This window comes from Musca vetustissima, unplaced genomic scaffold (genome assembly GCF_032173495.1).
Source record: "Musca vetustissima isolate MV318-11 ecotype Yass unplaced genomic scaffold, APGP_CSIRO_Mvet_v1 utg20322, whole genome shotgun sequence".
Lineage (NCBI taxonomy): Eukaryota > Metazoa > Arthropoda > Insecta > Diptera > Muscidae > Musca > Musca vetustissima.
Genome location: NW_026884151.1, coordinates 30,918 through 56,666, shown reverse-complemented (window position 1 = coordinate 56,666; position 25,749 = coordinate 30,918). Strand labels below are relative to the sequence as shown.

General features: G+C 35.2%; 2 protein-coding genes across 2 annotated transcripts; one reads left to right on the top strand and one right to left on the bottom strand.

Annotated features, from left to right (window-relative positions):
- The first annotated feature begins 13,036 nt into the window (after positions 1-13,036).
- LOC133331157 (modifier of mdg4-like) lies at positions 13,037-20,930 on the top strand. The gene is made up of 5 exons (XM_061539553.1): positions 13,037-13,307; positions 13,382-14,063; positions 15,418-15,813; positions 17,770-17,825; positions 20,689-20,930. Exons 1-5 carry the CDS (start codon positions 13,038-13,040, stop codon positions 20,920-20,922), a joined length of 1,638 nt encoding a protein of 545 aa, XP_061395537.1. The 5' UTR covers position 13,037; the 3' UTR covers positions 20,923-20,930.
- Positions 20,931-21,102: 172 nt separating this feature from the next.
- LOC133331159 (serine hydroxymethyltransferase-like) lies at positions 21,103-24,372 on the bottom strand. The gene is made up of 4 exons (XM_061539555.1): positions 24,303-24,372; positions 23,891-24,093; positions 21,715-22,373; positions 21,103-21,647 (listed from the first exon to the last, which is right to left on the bottom strand). The coding sequence occupies exons 1-4, from the start codon at positions 24,312-24,314 to the stop codon at positions 21,103-21,105; spliced, it is 1,419 nt and encodes a 472-aa protein (XP_061395539.1). The 5' UTR covers positions 24,315-24,372.
- Positions 24,373-25,749: the final 1,377 nt, after the last annotated feature.

The window sequence follows — 25,749 nt, the reverse complement described above, 5'->3', positions numbered from 1 at the left end:
TGGGTGGTATTTGATTTTTGTTGTTGTAAATAAATAATTAACATTCCCCCTGGCGGAATATGTGATGCAATTTTGATTGAGTGCCAGTTTTTTAATTTCGCGTAAACAAAAATGTTCAGACTTTTAAAGAAAAATGGAAAAGAATGAATTTAAAAAAATAACCGGCCCAATTATAAATAGCCGAAAGGAAACGGATTTTCAAGAAAAATATTTTTGGTTTGGATGATCTTCCGATTATGAAGAACCTGAGAACAAATATATCTAAATATCAAGATCTATAAATAAGGTCACCAAGGTAGCAATCCAAGATCTATTAATAAGGTCACCAACAAGATCTATTAATAAGGTCACCAAGATAGCAATTGAAATCGGAAAACAGCTGTTTTTTCTCAAGTCTAATGTCAAAAATTTCGACTTTGTTTACGTTTTCATAATGGAAGTCAATTCACAATAATACATTTTGACAGCAAACTTGAGAGGTATCGATAATCAGCTGGTCTCCCTTGGTGACCTTATTTATAGGCCATGGTCACCAAGATAGCAATCGAAATCGGAAAACAGCTGTTTTTTTTCAAGTCTAGTGTCAAAAATTTCGACTTTGTTTACGTTTTCATAATGGAAGCCAATTCACAATAATGCATTTTGACAGCAAACTTGAGAGGCAGCCGATGTCCAGCTGGTCACCCTGGATGACCTTATTTATAGACCTTACTTAAGAACAAATATATGTAAATATCAAGATCTATTAATAAGGTCACCAAGATAGCAATCGAAATCGGAAAACAGCTGTTTTTTCTCAAGTCTAATGTCAAAAATTTCGACTTTGTTTACGTTTTCATAAGGGAAGTCAATTCACAATAATGCATTTTGACAGCAAACTTGAGAGGTATCGATAATCAGCTGGTCTCCCTTGGTGACCTTATTTATAGGCCATGATAAGGTCACAGAGGTAGCAATAGAAATCGGAAACAGCTGTTTTTTCATGTCTAATGTCAAAATAATCGAAGTCAATTCACAACAATGTATTTTGACAGCAAACTTGAGTGGCAGCTGATATCCAGCTGGTCTCCTTGGGCGACCTTATTTATAGCTGTTTACTGATTTCGATTGCTACCTGGGTGACCTTATTTATAGGTCTTGATTACAATATTCAAATAACATTCTAATTAACTCCTAAACGTATGCTACAAAAATATAAATGCAATGAATACATTTACAATAGCTGTGGGGATTCCGAAATATACTTTTAATATAATATGTGGTATTGGGGTTGGGGTATTGGATTTTTTAAAAGTAGTTTTTAAGGGGTTGACTATTTAAAGGCGTGGATTTTTTAAAAGTAGTTTTTAAGGGACTGACATACAAAGGCGTTGATTTTTTAAAAGTAGTTTTTAAGGGATTGACTATTTAAAGGCGTGGATTTTTTAAAAGTAGTTTTTAAGAGACTGACATGCAAAGGCGTGGATTGTTTAAAAGTAGTTTTTAAGAGACTGACATGTAAAGGCGAGGATTTTTTAAAACTAGTTTTTAAGGGACTGACATACAAAGGCGTGGATTTTTTAAAAGTAGTTTTTAAGGGACTGACATACAAGGGCGTGGAATTTTTAAAAGTAGTTTTTAAGGGACTGACATACAAAGGCGTGGATTTTTTAAAAGTAGTTTTTAAGGGACTGACATACAAAGGCGTGGATTTTTTAAAAGTAGTTTTTAACGGACTGACATACAAAGGCGTGGATTTTTTAAAAGTAGTTTTTAACGGACTGACATACAAAGGCGTGGATTTTTTAAAAGTAGTTTTTAAGGGACTGACATACAAAGGCGGGGATTTTTTAAAAGTAGTTTTTAACGGACTGACATACAAAGGCGTGGATTTTTTAAAAGTAGTTTTTAACGGACTGACATACAAAGGCGTGGATTTTTTAAAAGTAGTTTTTAAGGGACTGACATACAAAGGCGTGGATTTTTTAAAAGTAGTTTTTAACGGACTGACATACAAAGGCGTGGATTTTTTAAAAGTGATCCTGGGAATACTCGTATTGGCATCCATTCTATTTGCACTGATTGATTGTCTGGGTTTAAAAAAGAAATCTGCTGCACTTCCAGTAATGCCACCACTATCAGTATTCTGAATTTCGATATTGTGGACATGGCACACGCTCAAAGGCCAATTAACATTTTCCGAAGCAAGTCAGAACGCTTGCCATTATTCACAGCCAAGAAATGCAATTTCATCGATGTTTGCTGTCTCCTCAAATATTTTGAACCTTGACATCAAAAATTAAAAAAATCGAAAACAAAAATAATTGATTATTTTATTTGGTTTCTGTCTCATTTGCATTCAAAACGCACGTATTTTTGTGAACTTTTTCCTAAGATATGCTAATGCTGTGTGTCTTTCAAAATTGATTTCTATTCGTAATTAGAAAGAATCATGGCCATTCGATAATCGGCATTGAAGCATTGATAAACGATTTGAGAATTTTTTTTAATTTTCTGCCAAAATGTCTATAGTGGATTTTTATAAGGATCAGGAAATTTTCGTGACCGGCGGAACAGGTGAGATGAAAAAGAAATTTTTTTAGAAATCATGACTGGACCCATCATAATTGATTTGTTTTCTGATCCTTGCATCCCTTTTAGGTTTCATTGGAAAAGTCTTGGTTGAAAAAATCCTACGATCCTTGCCGAACATCTCAAAACTTTATGTTCTAATTCGCACCAAGAAAAATAAAACTCCCGAAGAACGTTTAAAGGAGCTGCTGAAAACCCCTGTATTTCGTCGTCTTCCCCTAGAACAACCTGATTCGCTTCATAAAATCATAGCCATAGCCGGAGATTGTTGTGAAAAGGGTTTGGCTATTTCATCGCAGGATTTGGAGAAATTGCGTAATGTTTCAATAATATTCCACGTGGCCGCCACAGTACGTTTTGATGAAGCTCTAAGGACTTCATTATTACTGAATACCCGCGGCACATATGAAATGATTAAGTTTGCCCAGGGCTTAAGGAAACTTAAGGCATTTGTACATGTCTCAACGACCTATGCCCATCCCGATTATAAGGAGTTGGAAGAAAAGGTTGAAATAGTCGATTTGTAGCCACTTACCAGTAAAATAGAATTATGCCTTCTAATTTTCTTTAGATATATCCTGCCTATGGTGATTGGCAAACTATGATTAAAGCAGCCGAAACATATGATGAGGAATCGTTAAATATTTTGTTCCCCAAATTGGCACCGAATCATCCGAATAGTTATACCTATACGAAAAGTTTGGCCGAACACATTGTTGATGATAATCGCCATACATTGCCGATTATTATTGTGAGACCTTCCATAGGTACGTTTATATTTTTGCATAACATATACATACTTACTTAGATGGTTTGTGACAGAACATTTGTTCCATAAGCCGAACTTGAAAAATATTTACAAACATGTCGATCTTGTGCACAGCTCTTCCAATTTGAATGATCCTGTTCCGAGATGTTATCTTGATCTTTCCATCGAATTCGTGGCCTTCACCTTCTGCGTAAACCATCACATGGCTCGCTTTTATATGCCTTTTTAGCTAGGACATCCTCATCCATTCATAGAGCAGTACTGGTAATATCAGTTTCTTGTAGAGCGTTTCGTTTTGTACAGCTTCAGATTCATAGACTACATGACCTAGCCAACATATTAGCTGCAACTTGATCCGTCTGACTAGAATAGATGGTACAACTAATGGTTCATTCGACGACGATATTTACCCCTTGCAGCATATCATCTTCCGAAGAATTTTTCTCTCAATTTTTTACTTCTCGTATGACCTTTTTTAGCGGGTTGTTAAAGAGGTCACACGACAAACTGTCACCTTGTCTGAATCCTCATTCGTTATTGAAGGGATCCAAGAGGTCCTTTCTGACTTTAACTGCTGCCCTTGTGCATAGACGTATTAGTTTCGCCTCTGAATGTATAGGACTGTCGAATGCGGCTTTATAGTCTCTTCTACAGCGTCGTACCACGTCCACGTCAGTCGCACTTTTGACAGTCATCTTCATCTTCCAGGGCGGCACATTCACAATTTGTTTTCCAGAATATCTCTATTCTCCGGACAGTATATTAAAATATGAAGCCTATTAAAATTGAATTGTGGCTCTCCCAGTCGTCCAACAAACAATACAACAAATCCACATTAGTTCGAGACTCAATTCATTGAAACTTCTTTCAAATTTCTGTATCCTCCAACTTAAGTTCGGTCGGTACAGAGTCTCTGTCTGATTCATCTTCTAGGGTTAGGGACTCCATAGCCTCCCAACTTATATCTGCAGCTGCAATGCTGGAATAGAAGCTTCCCCGTAAAATATCTTACCGTCACCGCCTTACCGCAGTCTTCTTCTGACTCAGTATTTAATTTCTTTTATTTCTTTGGATTTCTCGAATTGGGTCAGATAAAATTGAATTGTGGCTCTCCCAGCCGTCCACCAAACACTACAAAAATCCACATTAGTTTCGAATCTCAATTCATGTAGACTTCTTCAAATTACTGGATCTTCAGCCATACAAAGTTTAAAATTGTCTTTTTCGTCCTTTTGCCGCCACCACCTTGCCACACTCTTCTGACTCAGTTTTCTATCAATTATATAATTTTTCTTTCTGTCCATAGTGATTAGCAGCTACGAAGAACCAATACCAGGATATATAGACAACTTTAATGGTCCCATTGGCTTGTTGGTAGCCAGTGGTCTTGGTGTATTACGTTCCACTTATAGTAATCCTGAAATAGTTCCCGACATTATTGCTGTGGATATGTGTGCTAAATCGCTGCTTGTGGCAGCATTTAAATTGGGCACAAGAACTGCACCACTCTCTGCCGCCGCCACCGATCAATTGGAAATCTACAATTGTTGTAATTCATCGAAACGTCACATGAGTTCGGACGATATTGTTGATGTGGGTAAAAAGAATATTCGTATAATACCATTTGAGAAATGTATATGGTTGCCAGAGGGCAGTATGACCAATAATTGGTTATTGCATTATTCTAGGGTAAGTGGACTTTATTGTGTGTGTGTGTGAAGTTAGGAAAATGAAATTTTGATTTAACTTGAAATTTTGTTTTTTTGCTTTTAGTTTATTTTCTTGCAGATAATACCGGCAATTTTTCTGGATCTGCTCTTAGTTGCTTTCGGACAAAAGCCGTTGTAAGTATTTTTAATGATTCATAGTGCTTTCAGGATAAATGTGGGATTTGTATGATGTCGATCATTGAAAAGTATATAGAGATTGGTGTAGAGTGGAAGGAAAGAAAGAGAAAAGCGGATTAAAGAAGATGTACGTGTTTTTCTCTGTCCCAGCCGCTTTAGCTCCATAGTAGGCTAGAAATTAGAAATTACCACCCAGCCATTACTCTTATTTCAATTTTGCTCAGGTTCAACGGTGAGTTTTTTTCCTGACAGAGATGGCCAGAAGGATGAGGATACATTACACCTAGGTTCGTTGTGCCATAATTTTTTTACAGGCTCTTTCGTCAAAGAATGTCTTAATATTTCGAAAAAATGGGTGGTCTGATTGAGTCAGTGATTGCTAGATCTGTAGATCGCTTAGCTAATTCTCATTTCCCTTAAAATCACAGTGTCCTAGTACCCAGCAGTTATTGTCTCCAAAGCGGCTCTGCACTCAAGGACAATCTCGGACTTCATGTTGAAGAATTCCATGATTTGAAGAGCTGCTTGCATATCCACAAAGATCTTTGCATCCATACATGTATATTTTTGCCTGGAATACTACACGACCACAGTCACTACCTGTACGTGGACTCAAGAACTTTCACAGTAGACTCCAATTAAAGTGCCTTCTTCTATCTTAAGATAGAACCTTCTTCTAGGATAAAGTTAGTACACTATCTTCTGATGATCGACTTCAAGAAAACCTTTGAAACCATAAGACGAACAATGAAATATGAAAGGCTTTTAGTAAAAAGGAAGTAATCCTGAAAATAATCAGAATAATAACAGCGATGTACTAGTGTGCGGAACTCTCAAGACTGTTCAGGAGAAAAGTAAGGATGTTTCTCACCAACGTGGGAGTAAAATTAGGATGCCCTCTGTCAACCATAATATTCACAATTGTATTGGATGAAATATTGAATGAATAGAAAAGATATCTGAAATTATTAGTTCTATTTTTGGAACACCAATAAAAGACAGTTCTTTAGCTCTTGATAAAGATGGTTCTCTCGCATAATCGTTATTGACATTTTACATCATTTCCTCATTTCAGAGTATTAAGTATACATCGCCGTTTGGTAGCAACAACCCAAATTTTATACACCTTCCTAAATAATGAATGGGAGTTCAAAAATGATAATTTCCGGGCACTAGAAAAAATTATTGCGGAAAATGAGAGGTAAGTGCAATATTTTTCCAAATGCTACGTCAAAATATTAACCATCACACAAAATATATTATCTCCTAGACCCACTTTCAAGTACCTTGACTACTGTGATTGCGACCAAGAAGAATATTACTTAAACGCCGCCAGAGGTGCTAAAGAATTTTTACTCAAAGAGAAACCCGAACCATCGAAGGGAGCCCATATTCGAATGCAAATATTTAAAGTTCTACATTATACAATTCAATATATTTGTTCATATTATTTTGCTCGCTATTTGTTATTGAAATGTATAGGTTATGTACACTATATTTGGAATTGAAATAAATGTAAGAAGATAGTGGTGTATTAAAGTACACTAATTACAAAAAAAAAAAAAAAAACAGATCAAGATTGTCAGACATTTATTAAAAAATCAGATTAGGATTAATCTTAGGTTGGCTATTGGTTTTCTGATAAACATGAGGGTAGCCAAAGAATTTTGGCCTCTATTGGCAATAGCCATAAGTATATGGGATAGGAATTTATTGGTTCGGATGGCAGATGACGACTTCGGTTTCCAATATGTTGTCTTCAAGAGTTGAGAATATTGCTATAGCCGGATCAAATTCAATCGATTTTTATTATAGATTTCGGACGGTATGGGATGACAGAGGGCTGAAAGCATATACCAACGGAATACTCATGAAATGCTTAAAGTCGAGAGAAATTACTAAAACTCAAAGCATGTATACTCATATCAACTGTAAATGTAAGGAGAAAGGAAAAAAATAAATATCCGTAGGTAGGAAGGCATCTCCACTCCAAAATCAGGATAAGGGTTGGTTGAAAAACATGGATCTCCATATAACAGGTGCGTTAGGTGATCTTTACCTAGCAGGATTTAGATCAGTTTAGTTAAGGTCGGAATAACTGGCACCACCTGGGGCAAATAAACATAATGATAACGACGGACTATCCAGGGTTCTACGGGGTGGCAGCTACTGCTATTATATGATTGTCCTAAATTTCTGTTTTTGGTTTGAAGTTGGAGATTATCGAAAAACACCGCATTTGGAATACTTCTCGCATCAAGAATTTGAAAAATAGAAGTTAACGTCAGAACAGCATCACCGAAACATATATTTGTAGAAATGGGGGGATATTCACGAAATAAATGTTGAACAATATGAGCGAGAAATGACACTGGCGTGCAAGAGTCCATTTTGATGTTTGGCTAAGGAACTCAACGAAAACTTGCCGCAAATTAAGATACTGACAAAGCTACGATCTTTTTTGTTTCAGACCTTTTGTTTAAGTTCCAAATAAATATCTAAAAACTCTCCTAACTTTTAAAACATCTTCATGTGTAATATTCTCTAAATTTCCTAGATATGTAGCAAACGCTGTATCAAGTCTTCTACTTCCAAACATTAGATACATTAATGCTCCAATCACTTCTCCATACGGGAATTCTGTTTTTGCTTTCCTTTCTTTATTGGATGATGTAATTTTTTCCATACTGTAGACTGCTTTCTTAAGTTCTCCTTCTTCGTATGTTAGAGTCCAATACTGTTCTTCTATATTCTTTCCTTGTTGCCGGTATGATATCACCCATATCAGAATTTACCTTCCGTATCTTCCGTCAGGTTCAGTATTAAATACACAATGTGGAGTAATTTTTTTTTCCGATTTATTCAACTCGTATTCATTACAATTACCTATACTTTCTAATATTACAAACCATAACAAAATTGTAAGTCTGCAAACAAATAGATACTCACCACGATTTGCAGAATAGATTCCCCTCTGGTGAGTATATTTCTTCAATGTTGCATTTTTGCACATTGTTTATATTTGTCTGTTCTAATTTGAAATTGGTCTTTATGTTTTATTTATCATATATGACATCTGACACCGCGAATTAATATCGATCGAAAGCTTTCTTAACAAAAATGCTAATAAAGCAACCATCGATATGTAAATGATACCTATATACGTTGTAATTTATTTCAAGTTCTTGGCAAGGCATTTTTGTTGGCCACAGTTTAGATTTGAATGTCAAGAAACCAAAATCAAAAGCGGACGCAAAGAGCAAAATGTCCATTGCAAAATATTATGCAGGCCAAGAGATTCTTATTACGGGAGGATCAGGTACAGGAATTTAAGGAAATATCCAAAATATTTATATCGGAAAAGAATAATATATTTTTCATTCCCCAGGTTTCATTGGCAAAGTCCTAATCGAAAAGATCCTGCGCTCACTGCCCGATATTGGAAAAGTCTATATTTTATTACGCAGCAAAAAGGGTAGAAATGCCCAGGAACGTTTAGAGGATATCCTTCAAATGCCACTATTCGAACAAGTCGGCAAATCTCAACCGGAAGCGTATAAGAAGTTAATCGCCATCAATGGTGAATGTCAAGAATTGGGCTTGGGACTTTCGCCCGTAGATTTAGCAAAATTAAAAAATGTTACCATTGTATTTCATGTGGCCGCAACGGTACGCTTCGATGATGACATAAAGACATCGATACTCCTGAATACCCGTGGTACTCATGAAATGCTTAAGGTTGCTGAGAAATTGCCAAAACTCAAAGTTTTTGTACACGTCTCAACTACATATTCACATCCCGATTTAAGGGTGGTCGATGAAAAGGTAAGAAGAAAGTAAAGCTAAATATTCTTACATAGGAAGACAATAAAAATCACTGCAACATCAGGATATGGGTAGTTTGAAAAATATGGTCATTAACAAGTATCTCCATAAAGCTGTACCCAACCGGGTTTAGATTAGTCGGTGTGAAGACTGTGAAGCTAAGGAAAGGATACAAAAATCTTGATAACGTATTTTGGACTTCAAATATGCGTCCTTTTCATTTTTCCAATTGTCTATCCGAATCAAAACATTTTCCGCTATTATATCTCTTTGCAGATATATCCCCCATACGCAGACTGGCGTACGGCCATCAAATTGGCGGAGACTTACGATCAGGAGACTTTAAATATGCTACTACCCAAATTCTGTCCAGGACACCCGAATTCATATACGCTTTCAAAAAATTTAGCCGAACACATTGTACAGGAGTATAGCCAAAAATTGCCTGTAGTAATTTTCCGGCCATCCATAGGTAAGCTAAAATTTTATTTTTAATGATCCACCTTTATTTCGTATGTCTCACATATATTTTCAGTGGTAAGCAGCTATAAGGAACCCTTTCCCGGTTGGATTGATAATTTCAATGGTCCGGTCGGCATGCTTGTTGCCTGTGGTCTTGGTATTATGCGTACCAATCACGCGGATCCAGATATTGTACCCGATATAATACCAGTTGATATGGTTGTTAATTCCCTATTGGTCACGGGCTATAAACACGCAAAGGCCAATGACAAACTCATACGAAGTGATCGGAAATTGGAGGTGTACAATTGTAGTTTATCATCGAAACGACATTTGTCGATGGGTACCATAATTGATATGGGTAAAAAGACGGTTTTAAAATATCCATATGAAAAATGTATTTGGCTGCCGGAGGGTTCAATAACTCGTTGCGCATTTTGGCATTATCTGAGGGTAAGTACACAGATCCATAACGATGAAGAGGATCAAACGTGGATTTAGGCCTTGTTTTCGGTATTTCGAATGTTCATTCTAACCTCACATATTCTAGAGGATTAGAAGCGATAATTATTAAAATAGAAAAATAGAGCACCCTTGGAAGATTTTTTTTAGGTTAGGTTGCTTGTCAAGATAAAATTTCAAAGAACAGCTGTATTCAGATCTAAAATTTTTTAATAGGTCAATTTATCCTACTAACACGATCATTCATTTCAGTTCTTCGGCTTGCAAGTGATCCCAGCAATTTTACTAGATATTTTCATACGATTGGCTGGACATCCAGCAGTGTACGTATTTGAAGTTCTTCGTTTTCATACTACCAATTTCCAAATACTTACTAATACCACATTTTTTCTAGATTATTGAAAATTCAAAGACGCATCAAGAGTACCACGGAAATTCTCAAAGTATTTACAAATACCGAATGGCATTTCATAAATAACAATTTCAAATCATTGGAAAATCTTATTGAGGATCAGGAGAGGTAAGATTTTTGGGTTTTTTTTTGAAAAATATGTATATCAAATTAAAAAATTTCAGATCCACCTTTAAATTTCTGGACTATTTAGATTCGGATATGGATGAATATCTTATAGAATGTGCAAAAGGTGCTAAAAAGTTTTTGCTCAAAGAAAATCCAATACCATCGAAGGGGGCACGTATACGTATTCGCATATTTTGGGTCTTACATTATGCAATACAATATATAGGGCTATATTATATTGTAAAAAACTTCCTATTGCTTCTATATAATATGTTGGTGAAATAAAAATGTACGTGGATATTTGTTTTTTAGTAGATTTCCCTATATTTCTAATTAAAATTATTGTTTTTGTGGGCTACATGAATCGGAGGAACAACTTATTTGGGTCGGAAGTCAATCCTAATACAAAGCGTTCTGATGGTTACAATATCGCAAAGAAGGACACATGATAGAAAACTATCGAGCACTAATTAAGCACTGGACGTAGACAGTTCTTTCCTCTCTGAGAAAGGCCTTGCGACCATCCCTCCATCCTCGTTGCAAGGAGATAGATTAACAACAGTCCAACTCGATGTAGTGAGGTTGGGAGTTTGCAGCGCCAACATTTTCAGCAGGAGTTTCTTGTCCACTGAAGTTGGGGAACCCAGGCTGAGAGGATCCGTCTGGTTGGGATCTCAGATAAGGAGACCGCAGCAAGGTTGGCTCCTTCCCAGAGTGCACCAAAGCCGTCAACAGTTCTCACGAGGATTTCTCGATTTCCTGTTCAAACAGTTTATGACTTTGACACCCATCTGCATGAAGGCACTGTCAAACTGACGATCCTCCTGATCCGACTCACAGACGATAGCTGATCGAAAGGCTGCTTCAAAGAGTTACCGATGACTGCACTAATATTACCACAAGGACCAGATTTGTCAATGATTGCCACTTGAAGGTCTTCGTCAGCAGCTACCATCCTCTCCATCTGAAGCTCACGATGGTGAGTGTACGGATAAATTCTTTCGAATTTCCTTATGAATCTCATCTTGCCCTTGATGAGGTGATCTTCCCTCTCCGAAAGCAAATTCGCGTCTCGCTAAACGTGCTTGTAGTGTTTCGCATCAGATACTTCTCGGGCATTTCCGACCTTTGAGCCGCAGTCCGTTGCTGGGGCCTCGATAGATTCCCCATCGTCGGACATCGCCTTCACCGCCTTTGAAGTTTATTGTCGGCAAGTGCCGACACAGGACCTGTTTCAGTCAGACTTCAATCGATCGGTCAACAAGGTCTACGCTTCTTTCGTTGAGTCTATAATAATCCCCCTGTGTAGACTTGGCCGGAACCACCGTAGTGTCCAGCTCATCATTAGTCAGGGTAAGATTTAGTAGCAGTTCCACTGGAAGCGTATCTCCACATCCTGTCTGCTTGTCGAACATTTCCCTACTCTGCTCCTCTAAACTATCGCGGAAAGCGTTAAGGGTCCCGTCTAGGTCGTCCCCTCCCAGTCCTGTCATGGACAAATTTGCATCAGTGTTGACTTGCTCGTTTACCAATTGAATTGCCAGTTCGTCACGTAGCTTGCGATCTCATCAACGATTGCCGCCGGTACTGAGTTATCAATTCCCTGCACTATAAAATGTATTCCTTTTATTCTTCTAGTATCATAGTTTATTAATTTAAGGGCACTACCCCGATCCATTTTGGTCCACGGGTGATCCCTAATGTTTCCACGAAGTACAGAGAAAAGTTGGCCTAGGTCAGTTTGGCACTGCACATCATGGATACCCCCTTCCCATCCGCCTCCCGTGAAGACGCGCCTAGTAGGAGATTGGCAACTCCCCTAGGCTAATCAATTATAAGATTGGGCGCCAGACGGTATCTGGAGTACCGGGACCAAAAAATGCTATACTGTAGTGTACAACAGGAAGCTCCTAGGATGGTGTAAATGTCTCCGAAGATATTTGACCTATTCATTTCCAGCATTCCACATCCTCCTGTAACAGTCTAGTAATCCTGACCACGATATTACAAGATTACTAGACTGTTACACTATGTAAATGTATCTGTACTTTGTGTTTATATTGGATTATTTAGATGTCGATTTAGATAAACATAAAACAGCTGAACGATGTGAACTAGTTCACACACAGTCCCCACCAGTGAACCAGCCTAACAGTGTCCGTGTGACCTGTGAGAATGTGTATGTTTGTAAACAACAATCTTTCAGTCTCCCTCCCACCTCATTCGTAAATATTCCGTTATCCGCTTTGAGTTCTGCTTTATCGGTCATTTTGCCTTCTCCTGCCATTCGTTAGCATGGAACGTTTTTCATTTTTTCTTCAGTCGCAGTCGGTGGAAAAAGCGTCTAAAACGTACAGATTTTTATTGGCGAAAAAAATATCAAAAAAATAAAAATAAACAATCAATTTCTGAATTGTGGAAAAGATATCGTGAATGCAATGAATTGAAATTACCACAAAAGAAAGAAGCAAAATAAAAATTCTACAAAGAGAAATGTTAAAATTTGTTTAGGTGCTAATACTCTGTGAGAAGTGAATGGTGGATTACACAAAACATCTCGGATAGTTCGCCTATTGTAATTATGGCCGCGCCACAGCAATACTCCCTTAGATGGAACAATTATTTTCGGCATCTTACCTATGCCCTGGACAATCATCGGGTAAATGATGATTTTGTCGATGTCAGCCTGCTGTGTGATGGCAGGAAGATAAAGGCCCACAAGGTGGTGCTCTCAGCATGTAGTTCATATTTCAAGGAGATTTTCACAGAAAATCCTCATCCCCATCCGGTTATAATATTTAAGTTTATCAAATATGAAGATCTCAATTCAATCATAGAGTTTATGTATCAGGTGAGTACAATCTTCTTGATTGATCAACCTGGGAAATGTTACAAATGTTGTATTTTCTTTCTTCTCTACTTAAGGGCGAAGTAAATGTCCAGCAAGAAGCATTGCAATCATTTCTACAAACCGCCGAGCTGCTGGCAGTCCAAGGCCTTACGGCCGAAGAAAAAGAGAAACCCAAACCGCCCACTCCTGTACTCGACGATCAAAAACTCATGAAATCCATACCGAGCACAATACGTGCCGTCAATGATGCCACAGCGGCAACACAAACCATCGATATACCATTGCTCCAGCCACACGCGACCCAACTGCAAATGCCCAGTCTGCAAACACAGACGGCACAAGTACAAAACACAAACCATCAACATCAGCAACATCATCATCATCATCAGCAGGTTCCGACACAAATACAAAATTTACAACTTCATGCGAATCCCCAGAATACCGGCAACCAAGTGACCACACATCATCAGGTAACTACGGCAACGACGGGTCACCCACAGCAACATATACAATTACAACAACAACATCATACTCATCAGCAGCAGCAACAACAGCAGACCCATAGCCAGCCAGTCCAAGTAACAACCCAAGCTGGAACATTAAATACAAATATTGTAACATTACCCGCCTCAACTGCAACAGCAGCAACAATGGGAGTAGGAGGAGTTTCGATGAAGAAACGAAAAATCACTTTTTCCGATGATGATGATAATATTTATACCACAGAAGCGGTGGATGAACAAACAATAGTTAAGAGTAAGTTTTATGGGAGGGGGTCTATGGCGTCGAAAAAATTTTTTTAAGAAATCTATTTTTGGCAAAAAATATTCTTTGCTTCGCTAAGACTTGACAAAGTATTCATTAAAATACCTGGGATAGCTATGGCTGGAAGAAAATATTTATAAAACAACTTCGACAATAAGTTCAAAAAAGTATTTTTAAGAAATCTAAACTCCACCAAGGTTTGAGAATTATTCTTAAAAATATCAGCACTCAGATATGGCTTGTAAAAATTATTCGTAAAGAATCAAGCTCCTTTAAGTCTTCAAAAATTATTCATAAAAATATCCACTCTGTTTTGGCTTCAAAAAAGTATTTATAAACCTGTAAGGAAAGCAGTAAAGTCGGACTGAGCCGACTATATGATACCCTTCACCACTTTAGGTATATTTTACATATGTATACTTACAATTGCATACCAATGTTCTCTCGAAGGAACATACTCATGTCTTTCTGTAACCTATGCTAAATTTAATTTCAGTAGGGCAGATTTATATATCTAAATCTGAACCGATTTCAACAAAACTTGGCACATATCAATCTAGACCTAATTCAATACGGACCAATATTGGCAGTATGGAGCTCTATTTACATAAAATCGGACGAAACTAAATATGGTAGCCATATCTATATCTGAAGCGATTCCAACTAAATTTGGCACAATCAATCGGCTTAAGTTGAGTTTAGGGTAGATCCTATCAATCTAGGCCTAATTCAGTACTCTGTGCAAAATTTTGTCTAAATCGGGCCAATATTGCCAGTATGGTGCTCCATTTACGTAAAAACGGACGAAACTATATGTGGGAGCTATATGTAAATCTGAACCGATTTTCTCCAATTTCAATAGGGTTCGTCCTTGGGCCAATTAAGTGACATGTGCCAAATTTCATCCAAATCGGATCATAAATGCGACCTGTACTTTGTTCACAAAAATACATGGACGGATGGACAGACGGACATGCATAAATCGACTCAGAAAGAGCATATTCTTAAAAGGAACCACCTCGATTCCTTTTGCCTGTTACAAACATATGCACAAAGACATAATGCCCTGTACCACAGTGTGGTGAAGGGTATAAAAATGCTTAAAAATCAAAAACCTTAAAAAATCTATATTCTACTTAGTATGTTTCTCTGCTTCTAGGGCTGCTGTGGCTTCACAAAGAATATCTGTAAACAATAGATTTTTTAAATTCATATTTTAATAATGTAATCTATGTCCTGGAAAAAATATTCGACAGTTCTACAATTCCATAATAAATATAAAACAATTTTTAACAGTTCTGGATCGGTCCTACATAAGTGTTCTAATTTTTTTTCTTTTTTCCAGCTGCTGATATGACAATTTTAAGAGGTGCCATCAAAATGGATATCCCCGAGTACATAGTTGGTGATGTTGATGATGATGATCGTCTGTCCGATGGTGACGTAGCACCGGGTAACAATCAAGATTCTGCAACGGGTGGACAAAATGTAACACAATACACATCCGAATATGAAATATTAACCGAATCCGAAATTGAAGAGAAATATCAACATGGTGATAATTCGGAAATTTCTTTAGAAATGGGACGTTTGCTAAATCAAACAACATCATCGGGTAATGCGGGGGGACAACATCATTTGGACGATAATAATTCCAATTCAAATGTTTTACTAAAATCCGACAATAAAGGTGGTGGCGGTGGCAGCGGAGGAGGAGGAGGCGGCGGCAATACATCAGCAGGTATGTAAAAAAATTAGTTAACGTTTTTAGTCATTTATGTTTATATATAAAAATATTATTTTTTTATTTGGTTTGTTTTTTGTTCTATATATATATATATATATATCATTATTATTTCTTTAATTTTTATTACTCATATTTAATATTGTATACAATATTTGTTGCCGGTAGTGATGAGTGAGCAAATTTTATTACAATGTTACATTTGTGTTTAACAAACGAATATGTCTCCAAAGTTAATATTTCCAAGTAGCAGTTATATTTTATTATTATTTTTTTCAATCCTTGTTTATTGTACTTTATATGTTGTCCATTGTTTTACTTTTGTGTTTGGTTTTATCCATTCTAGAATAGTGCTTGTAAGAAAATATTTGTTTTTTTTTTAATCCGTCTGTAGTAGGGGAGGTAAATGAGGTCTGAATTGCTTAACTTCTTATAAAGTAAAAAATGAACAATTAAAAGAAATGGATTGTCAAAGGTGAAACAATGTTGAATAGGAAGGGCTTCGAAAATGATGATGAAAAAAATATGGTTTATGAAAGAGGAGGGCTGAGTCCGGTTTTGTTCATAATGTATCTGATCTCCTATAAGTGTATCCATTTCGTCTTCTGTTCTAGTTGAGTGTATAGCTTTGTGATGTTATCGTCTGATCGCTGTTGAAATCACGATATATTTTTTAACGGAATAATTTTGATTTGTTTTTTGGTTCCCAATGATTGACAAATGTTCATACAAAAGATCCCAGACGCATTTTCCAATATAAACTTCCATTTAGGTTGAAGGTCATTCCGAGGCATTTTGGGGGGTAAACACCTTGTTCACAAAATATATTCAATATAAATCCATGTTTCTATATGAACTTCCCAAACAAATTTTTATACAACATTTTCGTTATGTTTCAGACAATATGGAGTCGATTTACAAATGTCTGCCTGTCTGTCTGTCCGACCGGCTGGTGCACACGATAACTCTGGAAGGGAATCCGATGTCATCCAAACTTTACACATCCACTTTTTCTGGTACCTCCACACAAAATGGTCAACATTTTCCAAACGTCTCACGACCAATTTTCTTGGTTAACCCAACCCCCACCCCCCACGTGTCATTCATTCAATGCATCACAATTTGTATGCTAGATCTCCAGAAAAGAACCTCTACCGGTTCAGATCTTGATATAGCTCCCATATATATTTTCTTCAGATTTTATGTAAATTGTGCACTAAAGACCCTTAATATCTCCCGATTTTCACGAAAAATTCACAAACAATTTGAGTGCCTAAATTTTTTGAATCCCTGAAAAATATTTTTTAAAAAAGTCCACACATACTGGCGCTGTGGCATAACTAAACTGTAATAATATTGATAATAAAATAAAAAATAATAAAAAAAAAAACATCTGAAAAAGTGCTAACATCGGGCAACCAGGATATGTGCTTGGCTTTAGTGTTGATTTTAGGAATCACCATCAGTTTTCACATTTAGAACTCATTGTAATAATTTTTACTCTCAGATAGCGTTTTTATATATTTTTCTCTTTTACTAGCATCTGAGTTCTAAGCTATTAGTCTCACTATTTTCAAATTCCTTTAAAATTTTAATAATGGTGCGGGGTATGTTCATTTCTTATTTTATATTTTCTTTATTGAATTTTATAATATCGATTTTTTTCTTCGAAATTAATATATATTTGTTTTAAATTAGTTAACTCGAAATTTGTTATTGTTGTAATAAATTTCTTTTCTTTTCATTTCATTTCTTTGTATTATGTTCGTGTTGTAATGCCACCCATCTTTTTTTCTAGTTGTTATATTAAATCCTTTCCTTTGCGCACCATTCATCTTGTTGGTTAATTGTATTCTTGTTATTGTTAGTTGGATTGTTGTGTATGTTGTTGTTGTTCTTCATTTGTGTTTTCATTTTGTTTCTCTATTTTCTTCTTATTCTGTATATTTTTAGATTTACCCAATAATAAATGGACAGAATGTCAATTTTGCAAAATGGTCATAACGACAGTTAATCTTTGGAGACATATTCGTACACAGCACACCCCGCAACCACCGCGTAAATGTGAACTATGCAATAAGAATTTCAAAAATAAATACAGTCTGCGGGAACACATACGAATTTCGCATGAACAAAAATTGGGCCTAAAACCGGAAAACTGATCGATAGTTAAAGAAGAATGTAAATATTTTATATTAAGAAGCTAGTCGTCGTCATCGCGTCATTGTCATCATTATCCTCGTTCAAAATGATCACCAACAATCATCTAAATTAAACCTATTTTTATTAGTTTATGAACCAAAAATTAATAACAATTAAATTGGTTGTAGTTGAGCTACAACAGCATTGCCATCACATTTAATTATGGAAACAATTGTGTGTGTGTTTTTTTAATATCCCCAAAAGTATGCCATGAAAATGTCTTCATTTTCACATGGCATTTTATCTCCTATCTTACTTCTATTTAAGATTGTTTAAAATTTAATGAATAAATTATAGCAATTAAAATATAATATCAATACAATACCAGAAAATAAATGATGTGTATATAAATAAAATAACATTTAAATATTAGGGAACTATTAACTATAAGCATCACATAATATTACTTTATTTTCATATAATATACAATTAATTTATAAAAAAACAAAATACGATTTGTAGCCCCTTTATATCTATGATGAATATTTTCTAAACATAGCAGTTAAAACAACGACATCCAATCTGCAATGTTTTTGAATTCTATTTAAAAAAATATTCCTTCACATAAAAATTCACTTAAATTCAATTCATTCCCTTAAATTTAATTTTGTTTTTATTTGCTATTTGAAATCATGGACATAAATTAAAAAATCCCCACAAACATGAATTGTATATTATAAAAATGTAGTTACTGTAAATATTAATTAGTATTATAATTTTCTAAATTTGTTGTACATTTCTAATATTTTCATTTTTCAACTCACATTCTCAATCACATTACTCCTAACTATCATCATGGCTAGAATTTGAAATTCTATGTTTAGTAATTTCTTGTGAATGTTTAAGAGATAAAACAAAATGAAAATTATAATATTAATAAAAAAAAACAAATAAACAAAATACAAAAATAAATTATCTGATCTGATATATATAAAAACACAAATAATATGGAATACTTTAATTATTTCAGGATTTTTAAGGCGATATGGAAAATAAATTCCTTGAAAGCATTTTTTTGAAGAAAAAAAAACAAAATTTTTTAAAATCTACGTCTTGTGGTAGACCTTTAAAATGTACTTTAAAAAATCTACGCCTTGTGGTAGACCTTAAGAATGTACTTTAAGAAATCTAGGCCTTGTGGTAGACCTTAAGAAAGTACTTTAAAAAATCTACGCCTTGTGGCAGACCTTAAAAATGTACTTTAAAAAATCTACGCCTTGTGGTAGACCTTTTAAAATGTACTTTAAAAATCTACGCCATGTGGTAGACCTTAAAAATGTACTTTAAAAAATCTACGCCTTGTGGTAGACCTTTTAAAATGTACTTTAAAAATCTACGCCATGTGGTAGACCTTAAAAATGTACTTTAAAAAATCTACGCCTGGTGGTAGAATTTAAAATTTGTTTTAAAAAATATACGCCTGGTGGTAGACTTTTAACATTTGTTTTAAAAAATCTAGAACTTTAAAAAATATTTTTTTTTAGAAAATCCTGCAACCTATGCTAAATTTTGTAAATCGATTTAAAACAAACTTGACACACGCTACTGGGCATGCCGCACTGTTTAAAATTTAAACGCAATCAGACACCCATTGATTATTTGGTGTACAATTAACATTAATAAGTCGAAATTATATATGGAAGCTATGCTATATCTGAACCAATTTCAAAGAAACTCGCCAGAGATTAATTTATATTAACTTCAGTACGTTGTGTCAATCGGCCTAGATATGGAGCTATATAAAATTCGTACAAATCGAATGATTTTCAGATATTTTGGTACTCCATTTACCTAAAATCGGGCGAAACTATATATGGGAGCTATATCTAACTCTGAACCGATTTTCATGAAACTTAGCACGCATAATTCGAGACTTAATTCAATACGCTATGCCAAAATCCGTGCCAATCAAAAGATTTACAGGGACTTTGCTGCACCATTTACCTTAAATCGGACGAAGCTATATCTAAATCTGAACCGATTTTCACGAATCTTAGCACACATCATTCTAGACTTAATTCAATACGCTATGCCAAAATTCGTGCAAATCGAATGATTTTCAGGGACTTTGGTGCACCATTTACATTAAATCGGGCGAAACTATATATGGGAGCTATATCTAAATCTGAACCGATTTTCACGAAACTTAGCACACATAATTCGAGACTTAATTCAGTAGTCTATACCAAATTTCGTGCAAATCGAAAAATATATAGGGTCATTGGTGCACCATTTACATTATATCGGACGAAAATATATATGGGAGCTATATCTAAATCTGAACCGATTTTCACCTATTTCAATGGGGTTTGTCCTTGGGCCAAATAAATAAGCTGTGCCAACTTTCATCCAAATCGGATTATAAATGCGATCTGTACTTTGTTTAACATCAACAGGCGGATGGACCGACGGACATGCGTAAATCGACTCCATGCATATTCTCAAAAAGAATCATGAGTCTATCTCGATTCCTTTTGCCTGTTACAAACATATGCACAAAGGCATAATACCCTGTACCACAGTGTGGTGAAATGTATAAAAATCCACGCCTTTTGTTGGTCCCTTTAAAAATATTTTTTAATAAAATCCACGCCTTTTGCCTTTTTTTTATATCCACGCTGATCTTAAAAATTTTTCCCTTAAAATTTTAATTTCTACTTCTCTTTTTTTGTTTCAGGAAAATATTTGTTGTGTAAAATCTGTAAACGTAAACTGAATTCGCCAAATGCCTTAAGACGTCACATTGCCTCGAAACATTCAAAAATTATGGGCAAAGAATTTGATTGTGCGGTTTGCAATAAAAGTTTCAAAACCAAGTGGTCTCTGTCTACGCATAATTCCAGATTTCATCGTGATATGAAACCGGTAAAGGAATGTATAAAAATGGATTTTGTAGATGGTTGAAGATAAGATGCAGGCAATAAAAAAATAAATTTTCAAAAAATATAGTTTTTATATAAAAAAATGTTTAGTTTATTTTTGAAGGTTAGTCAATTATCTTTTGTATTTCTTACATCTAGAGAACATTTTGGAAAATAGTTTTTTTATTATTTTTAACAAAACGAGAACCAGGCACCCCACACTTTAAATATCTGCAAAACCAGGCAGAGGGAATTTCTCACTGAATTTCTCAATTTCATTGCGCAAAGCAACAATCTTGCTTTGAATTTCGGCATTTTCGTGAACGGTCTTTTGGAAATCAACCAATTTGGGGCCAGATACCTTCATGGCTTCACCGCAGATCTTCAGAGCAGCATCAATGTATTCAACAACAGCATCGATGTCAGTTTCCACCAAACCACGGGTGGTCAAGGCAGGTGTACCCAAACGAATGCCGGATGGGTTCATGGCAGACTTATCACCAGGTACGGTGTTCTTGTTGCAGGCAATATTGACTTCTTCCAAGACGTATTCAGCACGAGAGCCGGTCAGACCGACATTACGCAAATCGACCAAAACTAAATGGACATCAGTGCCACCAGTGGCAATGTTATAGCCCTTCTTCATCAGACCTTCACACAAACGGCGGGCATTGGCAATGACTTGGGTTTGGTATTCCTTGAATTCGGGAGATTTGGCTTGTTTGAAAGCGGTGGCAATACCTGCAATGGCATTGTTGTGGGGACCACCTGCCAAGAAAATAAAGTTCGATTATTAATTAAAATAAAAACATTTCTTTAGAAATTAAAAACCTACCCTGCAAGCCGGGGAACACGGCATTATTAATACGATCCTCCAAATCGTACATAATCTTCTCACCATTAGGCTTAACCTTACGCACACCCTTGCGATAGAAAATCACACCGGCACGTGGACCTCTCAACGTCTTGTGGGTGGTGGTACTGACCACATCGGCATATTCAAATGGTGATGGAATCAAACCAGCCGCAACCAAACCAGCAACATGAGCCATATCGGCAAACAAATAGGCATCATTATCATTGCACACCTGACGGAAGCGGGCATAGTCCAGACAGCGAGAATAGCACGAAACACCGGCAATAATAACCTTGGGTTTGAACAGTTTGGCATTGGCAGCCAAGCCATCGTAATCCACCAAACCGGTAGAGGCATCGACCTTATATGGCATCGATTCGAAGAAAATTGATGTGGCCGAAATACGTTTATTGGCTGTCATGAAGCCATGGGTCAAATGACCACCATCGGGCAAGTCCAGACCCATAATGCGATCATGCGGCTGCAAGAGACCAGTGTAGACAGCAAAATTGGCTGGTGAACCGGAATAAGGCTGGACATTGACACCCCATTCTTCGGGATTCAAGTTGAAGGCTTCCAATGCACGTTTTTGGGCCAGAATTTCGATTTTATCAATGAATTGATTGCCACCATAGTAACTGAAAATTAAAAAAAAATGAAATTAGTATTAAACCAGTAAGGAAAGTAGCAAAGTCGGACGGGGCCGACTATATGATACCCTTCACCACTTTGGGTATATTCAACAGATGAATCCTAACAAACGTCGCATTTTTAAAGGACCAGTAAAATGAAGTTGGATCCATAAACATGTCATTCTGCAACCGATACTAAAATTTTCATTTGGTCAGATATAGAAGCTATATCTAAATTCGAACCGATTTCAGGAAACTTAACACACATCATTCTAGACCTAATTCATTACGCTGTGCCAAATTTCATGCAAATCGAAAGATATATAGGGACTTTGGTGCACCATTTACATAAAATCGGACGATGCTATATATGGGAGCTATATTTAAATCTGAACCGATTTCAGGAAATTTAACAAACATCATTACAGACCTAATTCATAACGCTGTGCCAAATTTCGTCCAAATCGAAAGATATTAAGGGACTTTGGTGTACCATTTACATAAAATCGGACGATGCTATATATGGGAGCTTTATCTAAATCTGAACCGATTTTCAAGGAACCTTACACACACCATTCTAGACCTAATTCATTGCGCTGTGCTAAAGGTTTTTGGTGCACCAATTACCTTAAATCGGATGAAAATATATATGGGAGCTAAATCTGAACCGATTGTTACGAAACTTTGCACACATCATTCTAGACTGAATTCAGTACACTATGCCAAAATTCGTGCAAATCAAGAGATTTCCAGGGACTTTAGTGGACTATTCACCTTAAATCGGACGAAGATATATATGGGAGCTATATCTAAATCTGGACCGATTTTCACGAAACTTAACACACATTATTATAGACGCAATTTAGTACGCTATGCCAAATTTCGTGCAAATCGAAAGATATATAGGGTCTTTGGTGCACCAATTACCTTAAATCGGAAGAAAATATATATGGGAGCTATATCTAAATCTAAACCGATTTTTCCCAATTTCAATAGGGTCAAACAAATGAGCTGTGCCAAATTTCATCCAATTCGGATCATAAATGCGACCTGTATTTTGTTTACAATTTAACATGGACAGACGGACGGACATGTATAAATCAACTCAGAAAGTGATTCTATGCGTACCACAGTGTGGTGAAGGTTATAAAAAGGTCAGCACCAGTCGTAGATTTAAAAAAAATATTCTTTTAAGGCTTTGATTTTTTCAAAATATTATTTTAAATCAATAAGGAAATATTTCCAATAAAATTATTTAACTTCGATTATTTTTGGATTACGGTTTTTTTTTGAGATAATCTAATCTGTATTATAATGCTTCACTTTAGGGGTGTGGCAGCAATGGAAAATTTATTCTAGATTGTTTTTTTTTTAACTACATTTAATTTAAAATAATATTGGATACCTAATGAACAGATATTTTAATTTCAATTCAACAACAAAATATTAAACAGATTTCAAACATGCAAAATTCTACTTTTTCAAAAAAAAAACTACTGTTGAATCTATTTAAAAAAACCTACCGTTTACCGGGTAAACCTTCAGAATATTTATTGTGCAGACATGAACCCAAACATTCCAACACGGACAAGGAGGTGAAATTTTCACTGGCAATCATTTCCAAACCCTGAGCTTGACGTTTCTTTTCTTGTTTGATCAAATCCAACAATTCGGTATCAATTTCCCGAATGGAGGAGGTCAACAGTTTGGAGTTTCCAGACATTTTCTAAAATTGGGAAAAAGGAAATAAAGATAGAATAAATTAATAACAAAAAATTAAATAAATAAAAGAAAAAATAAAAAAAATAAAAAAATATATAAAAAAATCAAATAATTAATTAAAAGGATAAATAATTGAAAAATAAAAAATGATAAAAATTGAAAAAAATAAAAATAATAATAAAAAATTAAGTAATTGAAAAAAATAAAATTTACTTTCGAAGCCATGTTTTGTAATTTTCTTTTCTTTCTCAAGATTATGTTTAACACAAAAAAAAATATATTAATATATTTTTTTTATAAAATATATATATTTTTATATAAACTTGACTGGATGCCTTTCCAAGTGCAACTGCAGCAGTGCAGTGTGGGCAAGGCTTTACAATAACTTGGTGTTTTACGAAAAACAAAAATAATCAATACAATTAATAACAAGATCGATTAATGTAATTTATTTACAACTAGCAACAACAACAACAACAAGAAAACATATTTTGCAAAATACTCTGCTCCATGCCAAGTGGAAGGGAATCTGCTGTTATTTCGGACTACCTCCTTTCCTATCTACCACCAAGATCAGAGTTCAAGTTTTTGTTTTTTTGCCACGGAATCCAGATAAGTCCAGAGTGAGGAGAGAGAAAGAGACACATACACAAAAATAGTGATAACGGCGACAAGTCGTCAGTCATTGACGGAATTGGCAACATGTAATATTTACAAAATATTTCATTTCATTTAAATATTCCAAAAAATAAGGGAAATAAAACTACTATCAATGGGAGGAGAGATAGATTGGCAACGAGAGTAGACGACGACTTAGTAGCACAAAAATATTTTTGTTTTATTATTTTTTTAAAAATTTGTTGTTGTTATTTTTATTATTACTTAATATTATGGTGGCTTGACATACGTCGTGGTTGTGGAATACTATTCTGAAATTCGACTGGATCTTTTGACTGTCGTTGTTTGACTGAAATTCTTTCAATTGTTGCCAAAAATAGCAAAGCTAATTTTTTTTGGAAAGATTTGTTGTTGCTACGTTTTGCCAAAATTTGATAACATTTCACACGCAAAATGTTATGAACTTTTGCTTATCTATTAGCGAAAACAAAAAAATATTAATAACAATGTTTTACAAATGGATGTTGAAAAATCCGGATTCTGTTGATTTATTATAGGCTTTTTATTTGTAAATAAAATACATAAATTGTTTTTAAATAATTTATATATAAATTATATTTTTTAATACATAAAAGTGGCCATAAGTTCGGAAACCTGAACTTTTTTATACACTTTTCACATTCAAAATATTCGGATTCTGTTGTTTTATTATAGGCTTTTTATTTGTAAATAAAATATATAAATTGTTTTTAAATAATATATATAAATTATATTTTTTTGTATGTAACAAGTAACAAGTGAAGTTCGTCCGGGCCGAACTTTGGATACTGACAGATACTTGAAATGAAAATATAGGGAAAATATCAAAAAGTGCATCTATACAGATAATTCTACAAAAAAATATATTCTGCAATTTTTAATGGATGATTTTTCCTAAAATCTGAAAACCTCAAAACGTGGAATGCTACAAATACCGCATGGTAGAGAATAAAATCCTCAAACTATTGCAATTTAGATTGCAAAGTTATATGAGGCTATGCAT

Excerpts from the sequence above, each read along its gene's own strand:
- LOC133331157 (XM_061539553.1), top strand. The coding sequence starts at position 13,038 with ATGGCCGCGCCACAGCAATACTCCCTTAGATGGAACAATTATTTTCGG. Across the intron at positions 13,308-13,381 it reads TCATAGAGTTTATGTATCAG|GGCGAAGTAAATGTCCAGCA; the intron begins GTGAGTACAATC and ends TCTCTACTTAAG. Across the intron at positions 14,064-15,417 it reads TGAACAAACAATAGTTAAGA|CTGCTGATATGACAATTTTA; the intron begins GTAAGTTTTATG and ends TCTTTTTTCCAG.
- LOC133331159 (XM_061539555.1), bottom strand. Across the intron at positions 22,374-23,890 it reads GAAGGTTTACCCGGTAAACG|TTACTATGGTGGCAATCAAT; the intron begins GTAGGTTTTTTT and ends TTTAATTTTCAG. Across the intron at positions 21,648-21,714 it reads CGTGTTCCCCGGCTTGCAGG|GTGGTCCCCACAACAATGCC; the intron begins GTAGGTTTTTAA and ends TTTTCTTGGCAG.